The sequence below is a fragment of the Saccopteryx leptura genome, chromosome 1, assembly GCF_036850995.1.
Source record: "Saccopteryx leptura isolate mSacLep1 chromosome 1, mSacLep1_pri_phased_curated, whole genome shotgun sequence".
Classification (NCBI taxonomy): Eukaryota; Metazoa; Chordata; class Mammalia; order Chiroptera; family Emballonuridae; genus Saccopteryx; species Saccopteryx leptura.
Window position 1 is genome coordinate 176,525,647 of NC_089503.1, and position 21,454 is coordinate 176,547,100.

Below are 21,454 nucleotides of genomic sequence, written 5' to 3' on the forward strand. Positions count from 1 at the left end.
TCTCTAAAATCAGTAATTTTTTTTAAAGAGCCCTATCTCTTAGAGATACATCTTAAAATAGTTAGATAGATGACATCATGTCTGGTATTTGCTTCCAAATAACACAAAAGGGAGAAAGTAGGTAGGACTAAAGATGAAAAAGACTGGCTGGGAATGTTTTGTTGTTTTTATATTATTTTTATTGACTTTAACCAGGAGCTGTTGATAACTGTTATAGCCAAATGATGGGTACACAGAGGCACATTAGACAATTCTGTATGCTTTTACATACTTTAAAGTTTTGATGTAAAAAATTCTAAAAAACTGGCCTAAGTTGGTTGGTAAAATATGTTACACGCCGGTTCACACAGACTTTTATTTACTGTTCAGCAGATCCAGAGCTCTGGACTGGTCTCTTCTAAGTTGCTGAGTTTTTATGGAAATTGGTGTGATTATTTTTTGTTGGAAGCAGTAAAAGATGGGATAAAAGCAACAATCTCTCTCCCCTTTTTTGTTTAATTTTGTGTTACTTATTTGTTTTTGATAAAAAAAGTTTTTGTTTCCTTATAATTCTTTTCAAATCTGAGTTCTCTATAATAAAGTGGATCAATCTTTTCAGATTCCTCTAAATCCCTAAACCCAGGTATAAAAAAGTTCCCTCAAAAAGAAAATTAATTTTAAACTATGAACTATGACACTTGCAAAAAATTTAATGTTTATTTCATCATAAAAGATATCAGAAATGAAAAAAAATCCATATACTTCAAAGCTTAATATTAAGAGAACAAACCTGAGTTTCATAAAACCTTACATATAAAAAGACAAACACATAAAAGGATTTTTATTTTTGCCTCTCAAATAGCTTAAAATAATAAATGGCAGTAGTGTTTTAACTAGGCTTTACACACAAATTTTTTTTTTTTTTTGTATTTTTCTGAAGTTGGAAACGGGTCAGACAGACTCCCGCATGTGCCTGACTGGGATCCACCCAGCACGCCCACCAGGGGGCATCGCTCTGTTGCAACCAGAACCATTCTAGCGCCTGAGGCAGAGGCCACGGAGCCATCCTCAGTGCCCGGAGCCAACTTTGCTCCAATGGAGCCTTGGCTGTGGGAGGAGAAGAGAGAGACAGAGTAAGTAGAGGGGGAGGGGTGGAGAAGCAGATGGGCGCTTCTCCTGTGTGCCCTGGCTGGGAATAGAACCCAGGACTCCTGCACACCAGGCCGACGCTCTACCACTGAGCCAACCGGCCAGGGCCTACACACAAATTTTGAAGTTAAAAAATTAAGCACCCAAATCAAATACCCTAAACATCAATCAAGTATCAACACTTCAGAAGCAGTGCGGTAGTGCTTTGCTCCCTCTGCTGGTGGATCTCTCTCCAAATATGACGCATAGCTTTGTTTTCAGTTTTACTATTTAAAGACAGCATGCCTTTAAAAAACAAGTGAGCAAGCGTCCTATTTGTTTTTTTTTAATTGGGTTTATTGGGGTGACATTGGTTAATAAAATGATATAGGTTTCAGGTGTATAATTTTGTAATATATCATCTGTACATTGATTGCATTGTGTGTTCAATACCCCTAGTCAAGTCGTCTTCCCTCAACAAGTGTCTTATTTGTGAAAAGCATTAAGCTTTGGTTCTCTTCATAATTTAAACCTTCCATATAAAAATATTTATCTAGTCTAACCAGGTGGTGGCGCAGTGGATAGAGTATCGAATTGGGACGGGAGGACCCAGGTTGGAAAACCCAAGGTCACCAGCTTGAGTGTGGGCTCATCCAGCTTGAGCATGGGCTCATCCAGCTTGAGCGCGGGCTCACCAGCTCGAGTGCAGGGTTGCTTGCTCTGCTGGAATCCCCAAGTATGAGAAAGAAATCAATGAACAACTAACGTGCCACAACGAAGAATTGAAGCTTCTTATCTCTCTCCTTTCCTGTCTATCTGTTCCTATCTGTCCCTTTCTCAGACTCTCTCTGTCTCTATAAAAATAAATAAATAAATAAAACTACATTTGGAAGCCAAAAGGCATAATAAAATTCTATACTGCAAGGAAATTTAACAACATATGATGGAGGAATACAAAATGCTATACACTTGGCTTGACCTGTGGTGGCGCAATGGATAAAGCGTCAACCCAGGAACACTGAGGTCGGCAGTTCAAAACCCTGGGCTTGCCTGGTCTGAGCACATATGGGAGTTGATGCTTCCTGCTCCTCACTCCCTTCTCTCTCTCTCTCTCTCTCCCTCTCTCTCTTTCTCTCTCTCTCTCTCTTCTTTAAAATAAATACAAATGCTATTGTACACAAATGACAAGACTTTTCCTTGAAATTACATCAATTGTAAAAGGTAACACTGAATATTTTAATGATTATACTATATAACATAATATACAGTGTGTCCGTAAAGTCATGGTGCACTTTTGACCGGTCACAGGAAAGCAACAAAAGACGACAGAAATGTGAAATCTGTACCAAATAAAAGGTAAACCTGGCCTGACCTGTGGTGGCGCAGTGGATGGAGCATTGACCTGGAAATGCTGAGGTTGCCGGTTCGAAATCCTGGGCTTGCCTGGTCAAGGCACATATGGGAGTTGATGCTTCCAGCTCCTCCCCCCTTCTCTCTCTCTGTCTCTCCTCTCTCTCTGTCTCTCCCTCTCCTGTCTAAAATGAATAAATAAAAAATAAAGAAAAAAATTAAAAAAAAAAAAAAAAAGGTAAACCCTCCCAGTTTCTGTAGGATGATGTGGCAGCATGTGCGCATGTGCAGATGATGACGTAACACCGTGTATACAGTGGAGTAGCCCACGGCCATGCCAGTCGAGATGTGGACGGTACAGAGAAAAGTTCAGTGTGTTCTGTGGCTCGTTAAATTAGAATCCGTGACCAAAGTGCAACGTGAATATCGGTGCGTTTATAACGAAGTGCCACCATATAGGAATAACATTAGTTGGTGGAATAAGCAGTTGAAGGAAACTGGTGGAGAAACCCCGTTCTGGTAGGCCATCAGTCAGTGACGAGTCTGTAGAGGCTATACGGGATAGCTACCTAAGGAGCCCTAAAATATCTCTGTGTGAGCCCACATTGAACTGCACTGAATAGGTATGAAACTGGGAGAGTTTTCCTTTTATTTGGTGCAGATTTCACATTTCTATTGTCTCTTGTTGCTTTCCTGTGACCAGTCAAAAGTGCACCATGACTTTACGGACACACTGTACATATATACAAATTTTATTTATAAAGACTATGCCAAGCCAACGTAGTTTTTCTTTTCAGAAAGAAACATATCAAACATCATTAGACTATGATTCAAACTAAATAATTTATTTAACCTAACTATGAAAACAAATTAACTCATTACATTATTAGGCTATTTAGGAAAACTGTTCTATATAATAATTCTACATTTGTTTCAATTTAGGCTTAGATCTCTTAATGAATAACTATTTCTAGTCTCAGCAAGAAAGTTCCCCCTACTAGCCAATACATCATAATTGTTGAGTTGACTGATAATGGCAAGATGAATTGAGATTACTAATAAAAGCATTGTACTGTACAACTTATTAAAATCTAACCATTCAGAGTTTTAGAGCATAGACTAGAACAGTGGTAGTCAACCTAGTCCCTACCGCACACTAGTGGGCATTCCAGCTTTCATGGTGGGCGGTAGCAGAGCAACCAAAGTATAAATAAAAGGATTTAACTATAGTAAGTTGTTTTATAAAGATTTATTAAAAAAAAAAAAAAAGATTTATTTTGTGCCCTGGCCGGTTGGCTCAGTGGTAGAGCGTTGGCTTGGCGTGCGGGAGTCCCGGGTTCGATTCCTGGTCAGGGCACACAGGAGAAGCGCCCATCTGCTTCTCCACCCCTCCCCCTCTCCTTCCTCTCTGTCTCTCTCTTCCCCTCCCACAATCGAGGCTCCATTGGAGCAAAGTTGGCCCGGGCGCTGAGGATGGCTCCATGGCCTCTCCCTCAGGCGCTAGAATGGCTCTGGTCGTAACACAGCAACGCCCCAGATGGGCAGAGCATCGCCCCCTGGTGGGCATGCTGGGTGGATCCTGGTCAGGCGCATGCAGGAGTCTGTCTGACTGCCTCCCTGTTTCCAACTTCAGAAAAATACAAAAAAAAAAAAAAAAGATTTATTTTGCCAAACTTAGCGAAAATCCAACATAAAGTACTTCGTAAGTAATTATTATTATATGCTTTAACTTGCTGTAAGTCTCCTTTATAAATTTTATAAAGTAAAGTTACTTCCCTACTTTATAAATCACCATTACTGTGGAACCAGTGAGCGGTTAGAAAATGTTACTACTAACAGAGATACAAAAGTGGGCGGTAGGTATAAAAAGGTTGGCTACCCCTGAACTAGAATGTGAGAGTCCTAACATAGCAAAATAATAAGAACCAAACCCAAGAAAAGTTCAACAAAAAAGACCTTGGCCCTGGCCAGTTGGCTCAGCAGTAATTCAGGCGCAAGCAGGAGTCTGTCTGACTGCCTTCCCTCTTCTAACTTCATAAAAATACAAAAATAAAAAGACCTCTCAGCCTTTTTTGGCTGTTATAACTTTTTTAAGCTTTAAAAATTTTTTTTATTTTAGGGAGTGGAGGGGAGGCAGAGAGATAGACTCCCACATGCACCCTGACCGGGATCCACCCTGCACGCCCACTAGGGGGTGATGATGCTCTGCCCATCTGGGGCCATGCTCCATTGCTCAGCAAGGAACCATTTTTTAGTGCCTGAGGCAGAGGCCACGCAGCCATCCTCAGCACCCCAGGCCAGCTTGCTTGAACCAACTGAGTCATAGCTGCAGGAGGGGGAGAGAGAGAGAGAGAAAGAGGGGGGGGAGGGGTAGAGAAGAAGATGGTTGCTTCTCCTGTGTGCTGTGACTGAGAATTGAACCCAGGGCATCCACAGGCCGGTCTGATGCTCTACCACTGAGCCAACCAACCAGGGCATGTAATTAAGTTCTTAAACCAATACAATGATAAAAAAATTTTTTTAATAGTTGGTCCTAGAACTACTTTTAACTTCAATAACACAAAAGACATTGAGTTTTTAAACAGTCAAGATATTTAGGAAAACTCTTACCACTTGAATAAGGAATTCTACTGGAAAACCACCTAATGTTTCAGTGTCAGAGCCTGAAATCTTACTTCTCCAAGGTGATGGTCCTAATAAAGGATCACTATCCTATGGGAATAAAAAGAAGTCATTTAACTACTGACTGTTCAAAAGGAAGTATCTTATATTCAGATAAAGAGTAAATTCCATTATAATTAATATTATACTAAAAATCCTACAAAAAATATTTCCAGAGTTGAAGCTATTATTTACTTATTTTATTTAAAATCTGACAATTCAAAATAATGTGGGCATATCTTGATGTTGCAGTAATACTGTGTATTTCATAAAAACATAGTTCACATTGATAATAATCATTTAAATTACAGATGACATTTTTAAGATGTTACCGTAATCGGTGATGGGAGAAGAGGAGGGTAATGTGACCGTGGAGGAGTCATAAGAAATCGAGAAGGCCGCTGTTTTTGTCCAAAGGCAGCAATTGGCATTGTCTCATGAGGCTCATTACTCTTTGGGAAAAGAGAAAAGTCCGTAAGACTTGTAGAACTTTGCCAATCACTTTAGCCTTATAAACATATTTCTGCATGATATACACGAGCTAACATGCTATGATTTATCAGAGAATAAATATATTGCCCTGGCCGGTTGGCTCAGTGGTAGAGCGTCGGCCTGGCGTGTAGAAGTCCCGGGTTCGATTCCCGGCCAGGGCACACAGGAGAAGCGCCCATCTGCTTCTCCACCACTCCCCCTCTCCTTCCTCTCTGTCTCTCTCTTCCCCTCCCGCAGCCGAGGCTCCATTGGAGCAAAGATGGCCTGGGCACTGGGGATGGCTCCTTGGCCACTGCCCCAGGCACTAGAGTGGCTCTGGTCGCAACAGAGCGACGCCCTGGAGGGGCAGAGCATCGCCCCCTGGTGGGCAGAGCGTCGCTCCCTGGTGGGTGTGCCGGGTGGATCCCGGTCGGGCACATGTGGGAGTCTGTCTGACTGTCTCTCCCCGTTTCCAGCTTCAGAAAAATACAAAAAATTAAATAAATTATATATATATATATATATATATATATATATATATATATATATATATATTATCCTACAAAGATCAAAGAGCTAGAACTTAAGTCAGAGCATAAAAATACTACTTTGCTACCAAAAGGTTGAACCCACAAAACAGAAAAATTAAGAAAAACACCAAAAGATCAAAAGAGAAGATTAAAGATTAATTTTGAGTGTTATATGGCCACCCTTGGTTGTCTCTGTGTTAAAGATTATCTGATATTACTTACTGTAAAGTCAACTTTCTGTCCAGAGAGAAATATTTAGGCAATCTCATAAAGGAAATTACACTGATGAAAGAAATAGTAATTTTCCTTTTTTGAAAAGGGAGGTTGAAAAATTTCATTCTTTAATGAAAACTAAGATGTACTATGTTCTATATTTAGTCTAATTTCTTTCTCTTATTTGTCCTCTCCAAAAATTGTTTGATAAGGAAACCCTTACAAAAAAGAGTCATAATTTTTAAAAACAATGTATCAGAAAAGGAAGATTCTTCTATTTCTGCACTAAGGAGATAAAGAAATTTTGATTTTCACTACAAGTTTATAAACCTTAAAAATCACATTTATCAGCCCTGGCCAGCTTGGTCAGTGGATAGAGCATCAGCCCAGCATGCAGAAGTCCTGGGTTTGATCCTTGGTCAGGGCACACATGAGAAGCAACCATCTGCTTCTCTTTCCCCTCTCACAGCCAATGGCTCAATTGGTTTGAGCGTCTGCCCTGGGTGCTGAGGATAGCTCAGTTGATTTGAGCATCGGCCCCAGATGGAGGTTGACAGGTGGATCCTGGTTGGGGTGCATGTGGGTGTCTATCTCCCTTCCTCTCACTTAGAAAGTAAAACCACTTTATGCCTGGGCTGTGGTGGCATAGTGGATGAAGCGTCAACCTGGAATGCTGAGGTCACTGGTTTGAAACCTTGGGCTTGACCGGTCAAGGCACTTACAACAAGCAATCAATGAACAACTAAAGTGAAGTGATACTTCTTGCTCTACCCACTCCCCATAACATCAATAAATAAAATCTTTTAAAAAAGGCCAAAAAACATGTTTATAACAAAGAAATGATAAAAGGGAGGCTAAAGGTGAACAATTTTCATAATGCTTAGAGGGAAATGATTGTTATAAAAAGTTTGTTATTCACTTTTTAAAAACTCTTAGATTGCAGAGATTTAGCAGTTCTTAAAATTAATTTATTAGAAAGGTGCATAGCCTGACCAGGCAGTGGCGCAGTGGGTAGAGGATTGGCCTGGGATGCAGAAGACCCAGGTTCAAAACCCTGAGGTCTCTGGCTTGAGCGTGGGATCATAGACATGACCCCATGGTTGCTGGCTTGAGCAAGGGGTCACTGGCTTGGCTGCAGCCTCCTGGTCAAGGCACATATGAGAAAGCAATCAATGAAGAACTAAGGTGCTGCAATGAAGAATTGATGCTTCTCATTTCCCCCCTTCCTGTCTGTCTGTCCCTATTTGTCCCTCTCTCGCTAAAAAACCAAAAAACAAAAGGGCGTATAATTTTTATGACATTGCTACATCAAGCACAATTATGAAATAATAATGGCCCAGTAGTTTAATGGACTGTATCAAAAATTCAAAGGATCTAAATTCTAGTCTCAGCCTGTCAGGAAACCAGTTCTAGAGCTTTGACTGAATTACTAATGTCTCAGTTTAATCATGCAAAAAATGGGGATAATTAACCCCTGCCCTAAATAATTCTGAGGATAAAACAGGAGAACAAATCTGAAAGTGCACAATGTTAGTTCACTTACTTCATACTTTAGAAATCATTTTGCAGGAAGACTGTACTTTAACAAAACATCTGAAATGAAAGTGTTGTGTAGATAAAGATTATCTAATCAGGAGTGATCATTTATGTCACACTAAAGTGCTATGTGGTTATGGTACAACAGAGAAATGCTAAATCCTCAAAAATGTGGAAGACTTAAGTACAGTTCTACCCCAGGAGTCCAGCAGGCAGGACTTGGAACCTCTTAGGATCTTCTCCTCTGTGACCTGAAACCTTGATTCTATGACACAGCACAATCTCTAAGAAAATCCTACATAACATATTTAATAGGCATAATATACAAATATAGTTTGAAATACTTACAAGAACTTCATAGTCAGGGATAGTATGGGTTCCAAGCCCCGCCCTGTCAAAAGTTACTCTGTAAGTAGCATTAAGAGTATCCACAGCATCTATTTGTCCAGTGAACAGACCATCATGAACACCACGTAATCGTGCTGAGAAAAAAAACAAAAAAGGCATTATGATGTTTGAAAGATACAAAAACGTCAAATATAAAACTACTCCAAGCATGTAATTAAAAATGGAGAAAGTACAGTATTGTCTATTATAGTTTCAAAAAAATTACATACTTTATTTTCAGTTTGGAGAAACAAAAAAAAAAAATTGAAACAATAAACAAAACTATAAACAACAATCCTTATTTTGATATATAAATGAAATATATATCTACCAAACTAAAAAGAAAATATTTTTAAACCATTGCTCTAAACTCTGAACTGAAAAAATAAATTAACAAAAGAACTTTGGTTATTATGTGAATGAGTGAAACAGGTGCAGTTCAACTTAATAAAGAAGACAAGCATTCTTGGAAGAAAAGAATGTATATACTAGGCCTGAGACCACTATTCTTAGAAAGGCCTGCCTGCAAGGTTGGCATTTGGGAACTTGAATTTTAAGTGTTCCTGTACTAATAAAGGTGGTTTCCTGTGCCTATGCTGTTTGTGAAAACAATGTGATTTATGCTGTACACCTGCTTATCCTTGGGAGTCTGGAATTTCAGTATGTGCTACACAAGGGTGCCCACATGACCAGCCCCCAGGAAAGACTTGGGTACTAAATCTCTAACAAGTTATTTTGGTAGACAACACCTCATGTTATTACAACTTGCTGCTGGAAGTATGTCCCGTGTGCACTATAGAACGGGGACTGTTGGAAGCTTGCATAGTTTTCTCTAGACTTCCGTCCTACGCATCTTTCCTTTCTGCTAGTATAGCTTTGTATCCTTCTCTTTAACAAGCCAAACCATGAGTGCTGAGCATGCTCAATCTTTCCAGTGCATCACAAAACTCAGGGGTAGGCCCTGGCCGGTTGGCTCAGTGGTAGAGCGTCGGCCTGGCGTGCAGGAGTCCCAGGTTCGATTCCCGGCAGGGCACACAGGAGAAGCACCCATCTGCTTCTCCACCCCTCCCCCTCTCCTTCCTCTTTGTCTCTCTCTTTCCCTCCCACAGCCGAAGCTCCATTGGAGCAAAGATGGCCCGGGCGCTGAGGATGGCTCTGTGGCCTCTGCCTCAGGCGCTAGGATGGCTCTGGATGCAACAGAGCGACGCCCCAGAGGGGCAGAGCATCGCCCCCTGGTGGGCATGCCGGGTGGATCCCGGTCAGGCACATGCGGGAGTCTGTCTGACTGCCTCCCTGATTCCAACTTTGGAAAAATGCAAAAAAAAAAAACCCAAAACCTCAGGGGTAGCTTTAAGGACCCCTCACAAAGATGCATTTTTGTGTCACTATTAGTTAAATCCAATCTGAAATAATATCAGGAAAATCCAAGCAAGTACCCAGCACTAGTGAAAAATATAACAATAGCACTTAAGACATCAAACTAGGCAAAGTGACACATTTTATATGGACAAAAAAGTACAATACACAATTTCATTTTATTTTCTTTTTTCTTCTTTTTCCAAGTGAGAAGAGGGGAGATAGAAAGACAAACTCCCATATGTGCCCCAACTGGGATCTACCTGGCAACCCCCATCTGGGGCCAATGCTAAGCCCATCTGGGGCCATGCTTATAATCGAGCTATTTCTAGTGCCTGAGGTGGAGGCTCCATGGAGCAATCCTTAGAGCCTTGGGAAGATGCACTGGAACCAATTGAGCCATGGCTGCAGGAGAGGAGAGAGAGAGAGAAGGGGGAGGAGGAGAGATGGAGAAGCAGATGGTTACCTCTCTCCTGTGTGCTCTGACCAGGAATCAAACCAAAGACTTCCACACACCAGGCTGACGTTCCACTGCTGAGCCAATTGGCCAGGGCCACAATTTCATTTTAATAGAACACAAATATTCAATATAAAACTGTTTAAAAGAATTAATTGATTTAAAAAAACACAATTGGCCCTGGCCAAATAGCTGGGTTGGTTAGAGCATTGTCTCCATATGTCAGGGTTGTGAGTTTGATCCCTAGTCAGGCTACATGCAGGAGCAGGTTGATGTTTGTCTCTCTCTCTCTCTTCCTCTCTCTAAAATCAATAAATAAATTTAAAAAAATAAAAATTAAAGAACACAATTGTAGGAGCCTAAAATACTCTCAGTCTTTTAAAGATCAATTAAGGGGAAAAGTTAACAGGTTTAGAGACTACATAAGTAATAAAGTTGAATAAACAGACATAAATAAAAAAAGGACTTCCAGTTATGGCAACATAAAGAGGTTCGTGATTCTTTTCTGAAAGAGACAAGTATAAACCTGTGTGAGATTGTCAAAGACATCCATTTCGGGGTACTGGAAATAAATCAAATGCAGAAAACAAGAAATGTTCAGTGTTGAAAAACTGCGAGAGCTTTAGGTAAGTCAGTAGTCTTTTTGCATGAGGCTATTCACAACTCCACCATCACCACCAACTTGGTTAGTGAAAATAGTTTTACTAGTCTAATGGCTGGTCATGAAAACCAGCAGTGTTGTTCCATGGTGACCAGTAGGTTAAAAATCTGTGACTGCCCATTAAAAGTGGTATACTCAATCAGGAAAGAATAAGAAATACTAACAGCTTTTGTAAGTTCACAGAGTAATCCTGGCTGAGGTGAGTGGCAAAATAGCCAGAAATTTAACAGGGAGATCATGGCAAGCAGAGAGCCATAAAAGGGCTGAAGTAAGCTCTCCATAAATCCCTGGATAACTGGAAAGCTATGTGGATGGGTGGGGAATACCTACGAGAGTCTGGTAAAAAGTAAAAGTTAAGGCTCCCTTTCCTCCAGAAAATATCCCCTGACTAATCTAACCATTTTTCAAACCCTTTCAGTACAATCACTAACCCACCCACTCTCTTAACACCTTGCTATTTCTTGTACTACTTAAGTTGTGATTAGTATGCCAAATTCTTGAAGATTAACTTACACTTGGTTTTGGTGGTAATTTCCCTCCACGTTATAACTAAAGTGAATATACAGAACCACATCTATAAATTGATAAAATTTATACCCTTATGAAATTTTGAGCAAACTACCTAGTGAATAATATAGTCTTATTGAGTCATTAGAAATGGACTATTTCTACACCCAGGGATCTTGAGAACAATGGTGTTTGTAGATTACCCAAAAAGATTGCTCAGAAAAGGAAAGTAATTAATGTGGAAGCAAAATTAGAATGTAAAAATTTTGAAATTTAATTCACAGATGAAGAAACAGTAAGCTCTACAGTATACTCCTGTAGAATTACAGTTTAAGTTTTCTAAACTTAAAAGCCATTTCTCTAATAGAGGTTATTTTGGAGCATTATTACAAGTCAAAATATTAATAAGCTAATCTTCACTAACCTGTAACTTTGGTTCCAATAACAAGGGGCAAAGGAATCTCATCTGGGAGATCTTTGAATTGTGAAAGATCCGCAACTTTCCTTTGTTGTAAGAGCCGAATTTTTTGCCGTTTCTGTTTTAATGCTGATCTCTCTTCCTCAAAAAAGGCAGAAGAACATCTGGAATAAATTACAAAAATCATATAAAACTTTAACTATCCTATACAAAATCTTCAAATCAGATGATCCATTTCATTGTTCCCTTTCTTCCTCTCTTTCGAGTATTGCATTTCAAAATGGGTTCTTGCCCTGGCCGGTTGGCTCAGTGGTAGAGCATCGGTCTGGCATGCAGGAGTTCTGGGTTCGTTTCCCAGCCAGGACACACAGGAGAAGCGCCCATCTGCTTATCCACCCCTCCCCCTCACCTTCCTCTCTGTCTCTCTCTTCCCTTCCCGCAGCCAAGGCTCCATTGGAGCAAAGTTGGCCCGGGCCCTGAGGATGGCTCCATGGCCTCTGCCTCAGGCACTAGAATGGCTCTGGTCGTAACACAGCAATGCCCCAGATGGGCAGAGCATCGCCCCCTGGTGGCATGCCGGTGGATCCCGGTCGGGTGCATGTGAGAGTCTGTCTGACTGCCTCCCTGTTTCCAACTTCAGAAAAATACAAAAAAAAAAAAATGGGTTTTTGCCTGACCAGGCGGTGGCACAGTGGATAGAGTGTCAGACTGGGATGCCGAGGACCCAGCTTTGAGACCCCGAGGTCCCCAGTTTGAGCGCGGGCTCATCTGGCTTGAGCAAAGCTCACCAGCTTGGACCCAAGGTTGCTGGCTCAAGCAAGGGGTTACTCAGTCTGCTGTAGCCCCACGGTCAAGGCACATATGAGAAAGCAATCAATGAACAACTAAGGTGTCGCAATGAAAAACTAATAATTGATGCTTCTTATCTCTCACCGTTCCTGTCAGTCTGTCCCTATCTATCCCTCTCTCTGATCTATCCCTCTCTCTGACTCTCTGTCTCTGTAATACATACATACATACATACATACATACATACATACATACATACATAAGGGTTCTTAGAAATAATCGATTCTGCCCTGGTTGGAGCATTGTCCAGAAACACCAACTTTGCAGGTTCGATCCTCAGTTGGGCACATACAGGAAGCACCCAATGAATGAACAACTAAGTGGAACAATAAATGACTGCTTCTCTCTCTCTTTCCCCCTTCCTCTCTGTCTCTCTAAAGGCTATTAATAAGTGAACATAGTTAAAAAAGATAGGTTTAGGTCATGAATCCAGCAACGTTCACTGGATGTTTTGATTAAATGGACTGGTACATTCCTTTGTTGTTTCAGCTAGCTTAAATAAGAGTATATATGACTTATAACACTGTATTGCATTGACTTTTATTTTTGTCCTATCAAAAACAACTATTGTGAGACAAGATGGCAATGGAGTAGGCGGATGTACCAACTTCCACCTCCCAGAACCAAAGTGGATTACAAACTAAGTTTAAGAACCATCATCTGGAAAAACATACTTTGGACTAAACTAAGAGGACTCTTCAACCAAGGAACACTGAAGAAGCCACACTGAGACTGGTAGGAAAAGCAGAAACGCGGAGAGGGCTGCCCAGCTCCCTGGAGCGAACGGCAGCCGGGAGAGACTCGCGTGGCAGGAAGTGAGTTTAGCAGAGAGGGGAGGGTCCTGAGTCCCAGAAACAAAGCCCCCGCCTGCAGCCCCAGAGCTTAGAACAGGCGTATGGACAGTATTTAGCTGGAAACAAGTCAGGATACTGTTTGTGAGAAAGAGACTGATTTCTCAGACCCAGGTTTCTTCTTAAAGGGACCGCGCAGAAAACGTCTCTCACAACCACTCACCAGAGGCTCCGGGGGACAGGGAGAGAGGAGAGGACCAGAACAGCGGGAAGAGAGTGTAATCTAGGAGGCACAGGGAGAAACACTTTGAGGGACAATGACCCTAACCCCTGGGAAGAGTCACTCCCCAAATCTGAAGTGAATATTTCCCCTGGAAACAGCAATATCAACAAAGGGAAGCAGGACACCAGTGAAACAAGCTCTCCTGTGGTGTAGGAGCACAGCCTTGCCCTGACCGTGGAACTGAGGCTTGTGGCCTGACACAGAAGCCGGCTCCACCTGCTGGGGTGGAGCCAAAAGCCCAGAACAGGCGAAGTCCGCTACTGAGTGTGGGCATGCAGTACCGCCCAGCCTGTGGAGCCAAGGCTTGCAGCTGTCCCACGAGCACGCTCCTCCTGCAGGTGCAGAGCGAAAGCCCAGAATCAGGTGGAGACCCACAGCTGAGCAAAGGTGCTCACCCCTGCCCTCAGGATCAAGCATAATGCCACCCGCGGGGGTGGGGCGAAGGCCAAGTCCACCTAGGCTTGTATACCCAAGCACGTGATCACAGACACTCCCGTGAAGGAAAGGCAGAAATCACAGCAACAGCTCCAGTGGGCAGGCACCAGAAACGCCCATACCCGAACACCCTAGGCAGCAACAGCAGAGGGGGTGGCGGGCCTGCAGACAGACCACATCTAGGGAACACAGAGGCCACACCCAGTGGACTCCAGTGGCCAAAACCTTCTTTTACACAGACAAAATAAGAAGGCAGAGAAATGTAACACAAATGAATCAAGAGAAATCCCCAGAAAAGGACCTGAATGAGTCAGATATAACCAAATTACCAGATGCAGAGTTTAAAATAACAATTGTTAGGATGCTCAAAGATATTAGAACAACAATAGATGGTCATTATGAATACCTAAATAAAAAGATAGCAAATATAAAAAAGGACAATGAAATAATAAAAAAGAATCAGTCAGAAATGACAAATACAATATCAGAAATGAAGAACACAATGGAAGGAATTAAAAGCAGGATGGATGAAGCTGAGAATCAAATCAGCAAGTTAGAGGACAAGATAAATGAAGGCACGGAAGCAGAGCAGAAAAAAAAAAAGACTCAAAAAGTCTGAGGAAACTCTAAGAGAGCTCTGTGACAACATGAAGAGAGATAACATCCGCATCATAGGGGTACCTGAAGAAGAAGAGAAAGAACAAGGGATGGAGACTTTGTTCAAACATATCATGGCTGAAAACTTCCCTCAATTAAGGCAGGAAAACATCTCACAAGTTCAAGAAGGACAGAGAACTCCATTAAAGAGAAACCCAAAGAAATCAACACCAAGACACATCATAATTAAAATATCAAAGCTAAGTAATAAAGAGAAAATATCAAAAGCTGCTAGAGAAAAAAAGACTATCACCTACAAAGGAGCCCCCAGAAGGATGCCTTCCGACTTCTCAACAGAAACACTTGAGGCCAGAAGGGAATGGCAAGAAATATTCAAAGTAATGCAGAGCAAGAGCCTACAACCAAGACTACTTTATCCAGCAAAGCTATCATTTAAAATTGAAGGAGAAATAAAAAGCTTTCCAGACCAAAAAAAACCTCAAGAAATTCACTATAACCAAACCAGTGCTGCAAGAAATGCTAAGGGGCCTGTTGTAAACAGATCAAAAGAGAAAAAGAATATAGCAAAAGAGGAATACAGCTTTAAAGAATAAAAATGGCAATAAACAACTACATATCAATAATAACCTTAAATTTAAATGGATTAAATGATCCAATCAAAAGAAGCAGGGTAAGCTGCGTGGATAAGAAAACAGGACCCATACATATGCTGTCTACAAGAGACACACCTTAAAACAAAAGATGCACATAGACTGAAGATAAAAGGATGGAAAAAGGCCCTAGCCGTTTGGCTCAGTGGTAGAGCATCAGCCTGGCATGCAGAACTCCTGGGTTCAATTCTTGACCTGGGACAGAGAGGAAGGAGAGGCGCCCATCTGCTTCTCCACCCCTCCCCCTCTCCTTCCTCTCTGTCTCTCTCTTCCCCTCCCGCAGCCAAGGCTCCATTGGAGCAAAGTTGGCCCGGGCGCTGAGAATGGCTCTGTGGCCTCTGCCTCAGGTGCTAGAATGGCTCTGGTCACAACAGAGCGATGCCCCAGATGGGCAGAGCATCGCCCCCTTGTGGGCATGCCGGGTGGATCCCAGTCGGACGCATGTGAGAGGGAGTCTGTCTGACTGCCTCTCCGTTTCCAACTTCAGAAAAATACACAAAAAAAAAATGGATGGAAAAAAATATTTCACGCAAATGGAAATGAAAAAAAAGCTGGGGTAGCAATACTTATATCAGACAAAATGGAGTTTAAAACAAAGGCTATAGTAAGAGATAAAGAAGGTCACTACATAATGATAAAGGGAGCAATCCAACAGGAAGATATAACCATTATAAATATCAACACACCTAATATAGGAGCACCTAAATATATAAAGTAGACTTTGATGGATTTAAAGGGCAAGATCAACAGCAATACTATAATAGTAGGGGATTTCAATACCCCACTAACATCACTAGATAGATCCTCAAGAAAGAAAATTAACAAAGAAACAGCAGACTTAAAGGACATACTAGATCAACTCAATTTAATAGATATCTTCAGAATATCTAAAGCAGCAGAATATACATTCTTTTCAAGTGCTCATGGTACATTCTCTAGAACAGACCACATGTTAGGGCACAAAAGTGACCACAAATTTAAGAAGATTGAAATCACATCAAGCACTTTCTCTGATCACAATGGCATGAAACTAGAAATCAACCACAACAGAAAAACTGAAAAATACTCAAACACTTGGAAACTAAATAGCATGTTATTAAATAACAAATGGGTTAACAATGAGATCAAAGAAGAAATTTAAAAATTCCTAGAAATGAATGATAATGAGCATACAACTCAAAATTTATGGGACACAGCAAAAGCAGTCCTGAGAGGGAAGGTCATAGCATTACAGGCATATCTTAAGAAGCTAGAGAAAGCTCAAATAAACAACTTGACTCTGCATCTAAAAGAACTAGAAAAAGAACAGCAAGTAAAGCCCAGAGGTAGTATAAGGAAGGAAATAATAAAGATCAGAGCAGAAATAAATGACGTAGAGGCTAAAGAAACAATACAGAGGATCAATGAAACCAGGAGCTGATTCTTTAAAAAGGTAAACAAGATCGATGAACTTTTAACCAGACTCACCAAGAAAAAAAGAGAGGACTCAAATAAATAAAATTAGAAATGAGAGTGGAGAAATAACAACTGACACAACAGAAATACAAAATATTGTAAGAAAATACTATGAAGATCTGCATGCCAAAAAAATAGACAACCTAGATGAAATGGACAAATTCCTTGAAACATATAATCTTCCAAAAATTAATCTGGAAGAATAAGAAAACCTAAACAGACCAATTACAACAAATGAGACTGAAACAGTTAAAAGAAAATCCTGGGCTTGATGGCTTCACAAGTGAATTCTACCAAATATTCAAAGAAATAACTCCTATCCTTCTCAAGCTATTTCAAAAAATTCAAGAGGAAGGAAGACTTCCAAGCTCCTTTTATGAGGCGAGTATAATTCTGATTCCAAAACCAGGCAAAGACAACACAAAGAAAGAAAATTATAGGCCAATATCCCTGATGAATTTAGATGCTAAAATTCTCAACAAAATATTAGTGAACCGGATCCAGCAATATATGAAAAAAAATCATACACCATGATCAAGTGGGATTTAATCTGGGGAGGCAAGGCTGGTACAATATTTGCAAATCAATCAATGTGATTCATCACATAAACAAAAGGAAGGAGAAAAACCACATGATAATTTCAACAGATGCAGAAAAAGCATTTGATAAAATCCAGCACCCATTCATGATCAAAACTCTCAGCAAAGTGGGAATACAGGAAACATACTTGAACATGATAAAGGCCATCTATGACAAACCCATAGCCAACATCATACTCAATGGGCAAAAATTAAAAGCAATCCCCTTAAGATCAGGAACAAGGCAGGGGTGCCCCCTTTTACCACTCTTATTCAACGTAGCTGGAAGTCCTAGCCACAGCAATCAGACAAGAAAAAGAAATAAAAGGCATCCAAATTGGAAAAGAAGAAGTAAAACTATCATTATTTGCAGATGATATAATATTGTATATAGAAAACCCTAAAATCTCAGTCAAAAAACTACTGGACCTGATAAATGAATTCAGCAAGGTGGCAGGATATAAAATTAATACTCAGAAATCAGAGGCATTTTCATACACTAACAATGAACTGTCAGAAAGAGAAATTAAGGAAGCAATCCCCTTCACCATTGCAACAAAAAAATAAAGTACCTAGGAATATATTTAACCAGGGAGATTAAAGACTTGTACTCGGAAAATTATAAAACATTGATAAAAGAAATCAGGAAAGATACAAACAAGTGGAAGCATATATCGTGCTCATGGTTAGGAAGAATAAACATCATTAAAATGTCTATATTACCCAAAGTAATTTATAAATTCAATGCAATACCAATTAAAATACCAATGACTTACTTGAAAGATATAGAACACATATTCCAAAAATTTATATGGAACCAAAAGAGAACATGAATAGCCTTAGCAATCTTGAAAAGGAAGAATAAAGTGGGAGGGATCACACTTCTGGATATCAAATTATACTACAAGGCCATTGTACTCAAAACAGCTTGGTACTGGCATAAGAACAGGCATATAGATCAATGGAACAGAACTGAGAACCCAGAAATAAACCCACACTTTTATGGACAACTGATACTTGACAAAGGAGGTAAAAGCATACATTGGAGTAAAGACAGCTCTTCAACAAATGGTGTTGGGAAAATTGGACAGCTACCTGCAAAAAAATGAAACTAGACCACTAACTTACACCATTCACAAAAATAAACTCAAAATAGATAAAAGACTTAAATGTAAGCCATGAAACCATAAGCATCTTAGAAGAAAACATAGGCAGTAAGCTCTCTGACATCTCTCGCAGCAATATATTGGCCGATTTATCTCCACGGGCAGTGAAATAAAAGACAGGATAAACAAATGGGACTATATCAAACTAAAAAGCATTTGCACAGCTAAAGACAATAAGAACAGAATAAAAAGACAAACTATACAATGGGAGAATATATTTGACAATACGTCTGATAAAGGGTTAATAACCAAAATTTATAAAGAACTTGTAAAACTCAATACCAGGAAGACAAACAATTCAATCAAAAAATGGGCAAAAGAAATGAATAGATACTTCTCCAAAAAGGACATACAGATGGTCAATAGGCATATGAAAAAATGCTCAACATCACTAATCATTAGATAAATGTAAATTAAAACCACAATGAGATATCACCTCACACTAGTCAGAATGGCACTCATCAACAAAACAACACAGAATAAGTGCTGGCGAAGATATGGAGAAGGAAACCCTCCTGCACTGCTTGTGGGAATGCACACTGATGTAGCCACTTTGGAAAACAGTATGGAGAATCCTCAAAAAATTAAAAATCGAACTGCCTTTTGACCCAGCTATACCACTTTTAGGAATATACCCCAAGAACACCATAGTACTGTTTGAAAAGAAGAAATGCACCCCCATGTTTATGGCAGCATTGTTCACGGTAGCGAAGATCTGGAAACAGCCCAAGTGTTTGTCAGTGGACGAGTGGATTAAAAAGCTTTGGTACAGCATGACCAGGCAGTGGCACAGTGGATAGAGCGTCGGACTGGGATGCAGAGGACCCAGGTTCGAGACCCCAAGGTCACCAGCTTGAGCACGGGCTCATCTGGTTTGAGCAAAAGCCCACCAACTTGAACCCAAGGTCGCTGGCTCCAGCAAGGGGTTACTCGGTTTGCTGAAGGCCCGCGGTCAAGGCACATATGCGAAAGCAATCAATGAACTAAGGTGTTGCAACGCGCAATGAAAAACTAATGATTGATGCTTCTCATCTCTCTCTGTTCCTGTCTGTCTGTCCCCGTCTATCCCTCTCTCTGACTCACTCTCTGTCTCTGTAATAAATAAATAAATAAATAAATAAATAAATAAATAAATAAATAAATAAATAAAGCTTTGGTACATATATACTATGGAATACTACTCAGCCATAAGAAATGATGACATTGGATCATTTACAATAACATGGATGGATCTTGATAACATTTTATTGAGCGAAATAAGTAAATCAGAAAAAACTAAGAACTATATGATTCCATATATAGGTGGGACATAAAAATGAGACTCAGAGACATGGACAGGAGTGTGGGGGTTACGAGGTGGAGGGGAGGAGTAGGAGGGGGCTAGGGGAGGGGAGGGGCACAAAGAAAACCAGTTAGAAGGTGACGGAAGACAACTGGACCTTGGGTGATGGGAATGCAGCATAATCAAATGTCAAAATAACCTAGAGATGTTTTCTCTGAACATATGTGCCCTGATTTATTGATGTCCCCCCATTAAAATTAATTTTTTTAAAAATAATAAATTTTAAAAAGATATAATCATTTCTTTTCAAAGTAAATTATCTTTACATCTTAAAAATAGGGTCTCAAAGATACATAAAGAAGTCTAGATTATCCCTTTCTACAAAGCAGAGGGATCTGTTCACATCCTTCGACAAAACTAGCTGAATCCTAGGACTTCTCTTAAAGATAAGTTCAATTTTAATATCCTCTTTGGAAAAACATGACATTTTCCCTGTCACCCAGTTAACATAGAAATATAGAAATTAAAGAGACATGCCACAGTGTAAACTTTTAATTATTCTTTTTGCCTTAAAGTATGAATACTAAATTTACTCTTATCTTTAGAGCCTGTTTTATTTTATTTTCAAATTCTCTGATGAACCAAAGGTATTTAAACATAGGTTTCATGCCACAAAACATATATCCATACAACTACCACAGTGGTTGATAATGAAATACGAAGACATCAATTAGCCCTAAAGGTGTCCTTGTGTCACTTTATTATTCCTACTGTGCATTTCTCCCACTTCTATACTCCCACTTCCCACGCAATCACTGAGCTGCTGTTTTCATCGTGTCTATACTCTAAAATTATATATAAATGAAACCCTCTAGTATGTACTGTCTTGTCAGCCTTCTTTCATGCAGCATAGTTATTCTAAGATTCATCATGTTGTCATGTATCAGTTGTTCATTCTTTTTTACTGGAAAACAATATTCTATGAATGTATCAATTTGTTTATCTATTCACCTGTTGGTGCATGTTTTTTTCTTTTTTGGTTTTGTTTTTTAGCGAGTCACAGACAGAAAGGGAGAGAAATGAGAAGCATCAACTTGTAGTTGTATCACTTTAGTTGTTCATTGATTGTTTCTCATATGTGCCTTGACTGGGGGGCTCAAGCTGAGCCAGTGACCCCTTGCTCAAGCCAGTGACCTTTGGCTCAAGCCAGAGACCTTAGGCTCATGTCGATGATCTCATGCTCAAGCTGGTGACATCGCACTCAAGCCTCAGGGTTTAGAACCTGGGATTTCAGCATCTCAGGTCAATGCTCTACCCACTGTGCTACCTAACACCAGCCAGGCCAGCAAGATCATCTCTTTTATCCCCTATCTTAAGGGTCTTTTTTTTTTTTTTTTTTGTATTTTTCTGAAGTGAGAAGCAGGAGGCAGAAAGATAGACTCCTGCATGCGTACAACCGGGATCCACCCGGCAAGCCCACTAGGGGGTGATGCTCAGCCCACCCGGTCCATTGCTCCATTGCAACCTGAGACTTTCTAGCACCTGAAGTGGAGGCCATGGAGCCATCCTCAGCACCCGGGCCAACTTTGTTCCAATGGAGCCTTGGCTGTGAGAGGAGAAGAGAGAGAGAAAAAGGAGAGGGGGAAGGGTGGAGAAGCAGATGGGCACTTCTCCTGTGTGCCCTGGCCAGGAA

At 40.4% G+C, this 21,454-nt stretch overlaps 1 protein-coding gene across 4 annotated transcripts in view; it reads right to left on the reverse strand.

Moving 5' to 3' along the window:
• Positions 1 to 21,454, reverse strand: part of LIN9 (lin-9 DREAM MuvB core complex component) — a 54,637-nt gene that overhangs the window by 11,857 nt on the left and 21,326 nt on the right. For 3 of the 4 annotated variants that reach the window (XM_066381483.1, XM_066381491.1, XM_066381501.1), the window contains 4 exons: positions 11,661 to 11,818; positions 8,217 to 8,350; positions 5,451 to 5,570; positions 5,068 to 5,169 (listed from right to left, as the gene is read on the reverse strand). In XM_066381483.1, coding sequence (XP_066237580.1) covers positions 5,068 to 5,169; positions 5,451 to 5,570; positions 8,217 to 8,350; positions 11,661 to 11,818 — 514 coding nt within the window. The remainder of the gene's footprint in view (positions 1 to 5,067; positions 5,170 to 5,450; positions 5,571 to 8,216; positions 8,351 to 11,660; positions 11,819 to 21,454) is intronic. The other variant, XM_066381509.1, reaches the window with a different exon arrangement.